At 36.5% G+C, this 5,000-nt stretch overlaps 1 protein-coding gene across 1 annotated transcript in view; it reads right to left on the bottom strand.

The window, feature by feature from the left end:
• Nucleotides 1–5,000, bottom strand: part of LOC115217586 (neo-calmodulin-like) — a 39,616-nt gene that overhangs the window by 8,405 nt on the left and 26,211 nt on the right. Inside the window, exon 3 of the mRNA XM_036507297.1 lies at nucleotides 4,343–4,374. Coding sequence (XP_036363190.1) covers nucleotides 4,343–4,374 — 32 coding nt within the window. The remainder of the gene's footprint in view (nucleotides 1–4,342; nucleotides 4,375–5,000) is intronic.

Raw genomic sequence — 5,000 nt, 5'->3', positions numbered from 1 at the left:
GCATACATATGCACAAAGCATACACACGCATGCAAGCAGAAACATACATAGTAATACATACACACGCATATATATATATATATATATATATATATGTACAAATAAATGTACGTATAAATATCTAAATATAAATTATTCTATGCAATACCCATCTATCTATCTATCTATCTATCTATCATCTATCTATCTATCTATCTATCTATCTATCTATCTATATCTATCTATCTATCTATCTATCTACCTACCTACCTATCTATCTATCTATCTATCTATCTATCTATCTATCTATCTATCTCTCTCCCTCTTTCTCCATATATCTATCTATCTATCTATCTATCTATCTATCTATCTATCTATCTATCTATCTATCTATCTATCTATCTATCTATCTATCTATCTATCTATCTATGTGTTTGTCTGTCTGTCTATCTACATATATATTTATATATACAAGTCGTTGCGAGAGGAAGGAATGGTAGTTATACGGGGAAGGAGATGTGTGTGGTAATATTGGACTTATTTTGTTATTTATTCTGCAGATGTCAAGGACGGGTCGTACATTTGTTTGTTCGATCTCATTGAAGGCATGGCTAGACACACATACATATGCAAATAATGTATATATATATATATATATATACATATACGAGATCTGACTGGAAAGTAAAGGGCCAGAGTGTGCTGTGTGACGTATGGGTATCGTCCACAGTGAGTTCGTGTCACAAGGCCAGACGATCAACCACCAAATCTACAAAGAGAACCTGTGGCGTTTGCTTCCTTCAGTGCGCGAGAAGAGACGAGAGCTGTGGCAGCGCAAATCGTGGTTTCTTCGTCACGAAAATGCACCTGCTCACAACGCCCTGAGTAGGGACACCTTGGGCGAGTTGGGTCATTTTTTACAGTTCAATATGATACGGGCTCTCTGTGCATAAGAAAGAATTCTTTACCAACTTGTAACATTCATAGACTTGTAACATATTTATTCCAGGGATATAGTTTCAAATGGGTGTAAACTGAAACAACAAGGGCCCACTTTTTAAAGGGTAGTGATTTGACCTAATCTTCCAGAGGGTGGTGAGAGTTGGTGAGAGTATAGGGGAGAGTTGGGACATAGGGCGACTTGGGATAAGTGATATTTTAATTGATTGTAAGCAAAGATAAAACACTTACATAACTACATAGAAATGATTTGTGGTTTGTTTTGAACAACATCATATCAAGAAATGCAAATTAGAAGGAGGCTTACTCCCCGAAAAGAAAAAAAACTAAATAAGATTAGAAACGTCGAACATCAAAACTATACTCCCGGCTTCATCTGTGTTATAAATGTTGTGGCATTCAAACAGGTGCAGGTCCATAACACTCTTTAAGTTGTCGTAAAACTTGCCAACGTTATAGCGATTGAATCACTTGCTGTAGAAAGAGATGTGACCTCTGGTGTTCGAATTGATAAATGGTTTCTACCTTTAGAGGATATCCAAAAATGCCCGCCGATCATTCCGTTTTCTTGCCAAGAATCAGGGACCGTAACATTGTTTCTTAATGCATATTCCACTATCAACTCACGGCATATATTTCGTGTGGGTCCGTGGAGCTGCTCGGCAAATGTCTTCATCTGAGTCGATGACTGACCTTCCATCTCTCATGAAAATGTCATATTTTTTATCCTGCAATTTTTGTACCCAAACACTTCGTTTTGCTCGTCATCCGGCAGTTCCTGACCGAGAAGAACATCGCTGAACTGGAACAGCCTCCCTATTCACCTGATGTTGTTCCGTGTGACTTTTTTCTTTTCTCCAACCTCAAGGGGATCATTAAGGGGACCGTTTTGAAGGCGTGGAGGTCATCAAGAGGGCCATAACAATGGAGCTAAGGGGTATCCCAGTTGGATCTTTTCAGCAGTGCATAGAAACGTGGCAGAGAAGGATGAAAAAGTGCATTAGACTGGAAAGGGATTATTTTGAAAGAGAAACCATGGACATTGTTGTTTGAAATTGAAATAAATTGTTTGTGACGCCAGTCCCGTTACTTTTCAGAAATACCTCGTACATATGGCTTATTATAGGTACATATGTGTGCGTGTGTACGTGTGTTTATGTGTGTGTATGTGTGTATGTTTGTGTGTGTGCATGCGCTCGTGTGTATTGTTCGCTTGTTTGTAGGATCAGCAAAAAAAAAATGCGATTCAGCGACTGTTAAACATCATTTAATGAATGGAAAAGTTATACGTGATCTAATTCAAGTTTCATGCTTGAAACGTGTTGTACTCGTATGGGCTTTAACAGCGTTCCTACATGATCCGGCAACCGTTCAGGATGGAGCATGTGACAAGAAGCAGTTCATATTCAACTCCTATAATTATTAACTGATATATATATATATATATATATATATATATATATCAATTTAAACGTGCAACCGAAAGCAATCTATTTCTATTGGATCTTTAAACAATATGTATATACATGTATGTGTATATATATATATATATATATATATATATATATATATATATATAATATATATATATATATATAAACATATATATATATGTGTATACATGTATGTATATACATTCATATATACACACACATATATATACACATAAATATATACATATATATGTATACATACATATATACACATATATATACATACATATATACATATATATATATACACACACATGCATTCATTCATACATTCATTCATGCATATATATGTGTGTGTGTGAGTTCAGATACACATATAGTTTGTGAAGTTAATAAGAAACTGATATATTAATTAAAAATAGTGATAACTAAATTGAACGAATTCGCTCCGATAAGACCCGATCAATAAATATTTCGTGTCTGTTTAGACATTTCAAAAATATTCTTAGTAGTTGTTCACGAAAATAGTTTGTCCTAAACATGAGTGGGATACGTTCAACAAGTGTAGACAATTTGAAGTCGTTCCACTTCGGGGTGGGCGTCATTTAACTTTAGGAGACCATTTCTAGTTTCTCCAGACTAGGGTGGGATCGTTCAATTTCAACCACCGTGTTACTTTATTTTCAACCATCGTGTTACTTTATTTTCAAAATAGTAATGTTTAATTTGAGGGAGAATGAACTAATATTTCTAGCAGGTTGAGTTACTATCTAGCGGTCCCACTGTTAGCACTGTTATTGTCGATGTTGTTGTTGGTGTGTGTTTGTGCGTGTGTGTGTGTGTGATAAATTCAGGTTGTTATTGTGTGAGGATTAGTTACATCTGATGGCCCCGTTGTGTTGTTGTTAAGGAAGGGGACACTAGGTTGTTTTTTAAAAGATATTTTAAGGTTTTTGTTTTCGAATGAGGGTTCTGGGCGATCGATATAAGAGTTGGCAGTAGTCTTGTGCAGCAGTGTCTGGAAAATAGCGGGAAGATGTGAATGCGATGTCGTCTGCATGTGCAGCTGTGTGTATGGCCTAAGATGGCGTGAGAAGGTCGTGTAGGGAGTGAGTGAAAATATTTAGCGAAAGAACGGATTTTTGTGATATTCCGTTCGAGAAATTGCGAATTTTGGAAGAGTTGTTTTCGCACATATATCTTATCGGCACCAGAATAGATAATATTGAATAATTCTTAAAAGGAAAAAGCAGAAATGTAATCGGTTTGTCATAGCTTGAATGCCAGTTAAACGACGAACGTTGGCCAGACTGAAGCGTTGTTTCTGTTGAAGGAAGCTATACATGATGTTCTATAGAACACATTGTTCTATATATATGACTAGCAGTATCGCCCGGCGTTGCTCGGGTTTGTAAGGGAAATAACTATATAAGCATTTTTAGAGAGTTATAGCCAAAAAATAGCAAAAAAATGCTTTAAAAATGGAAAAAAAATGATGGTAAATTTTTTTAAAATCGTTACTCATCGTAGACATTTTAGAGAGTTACTTCCCTTATATAATAGCAAAAAATGCATTAAAATGGAAAAAATGATGGTAAATTTTTTAAAAATCGTAGACTCATCGTAGACGCGCGCTAATACCCAGAAGGGTTCGATATGAATCACGACTATAAGATACCCGGTTTTGGTTAAACTGCACCGCAAAATGTGGGAGTAGTTAGGAATCTAAATCGTAGGAGACAGACGCACAACTTCACTTTTATATATAAAGATGTTCTATCTATGTTGATATCACAGAGTGTGTTGTGACGGAAAATAGACATGTGATAGAATGTGCTCAAGTAGACTGGGATATGGTGACAGTGATGACGATGGTGTTAGTGGGGGTTATGGGGATGACAGTATTGGTGCATACGATGCTTTTGAAAATGAAGTTGGGAATAATTCTCTTGTGTGAATCTGTAGCTTACCTGCAATCTGCTCATCATTTAGTTGCTCTGCCTGAAATGATAAAAAAATAAATGATTAGAAAGGCTTCAACGTATCAATAGCTACAACAACAACAACAACAACAACAACAACAACAACAACAACAACAATAAACCATATGGTCTCTGGCTGCTCAGTCCTGGCTGAGAAGGAATATATATTTCTTTACTACCCACAAGGGGCTAAACACAGAGGGGACAAACAAGGACAGACAAAGGGATTAAGTCGATTACATTGACCCCAGTGCGTAACTGGTACTTAATTTATCGACCCCGAAAGGATGAAAGGCAATGTCAACCTCGGCGGAATTTGAACTCTGAACGTATCGACAGACGAAATACGGCTACGCATTTCGCCCGGCGTGCTAACGTTTCTACCAGTTTGCCGCCTTTCTCTGCCATCACAGACACGACAGCACTATGGAATGACAACAGAAAAAAAAGGATAGTATAGACACACATCAGAAAAGGTCACAGAAAATGAAAAGGCAACCATATTATGGGATATGCCAATACACACAGATAGAGAAATTAAGGCCGATATGCCGGATATAGTTGTCAGAGTTCATCAAGAAAAAATGCTTTCTAATTGATGTACCAATATCAACAGATGACAACGTTTCTTTAAAAGAAATGGAGA

This window comes from Octopus sinensis, linkage group LG11 (genome assembly GCF_006345805.1).
Source record: "Octopus sinensis linkage group LG11, ASM634580v1, whole genome shotgun sequence".
Classification (NCBI taxonomy): Eukaryota; Metazoa; Mollusca; class Cephalopoda; order Octopoda; family Octopodidae; genus Octopus; species Octopus sinensis.
Note: the sequence above shows the minus strand (reverse complement) of the source record. Positions and strands in the feature narration are given on the sequence as shown.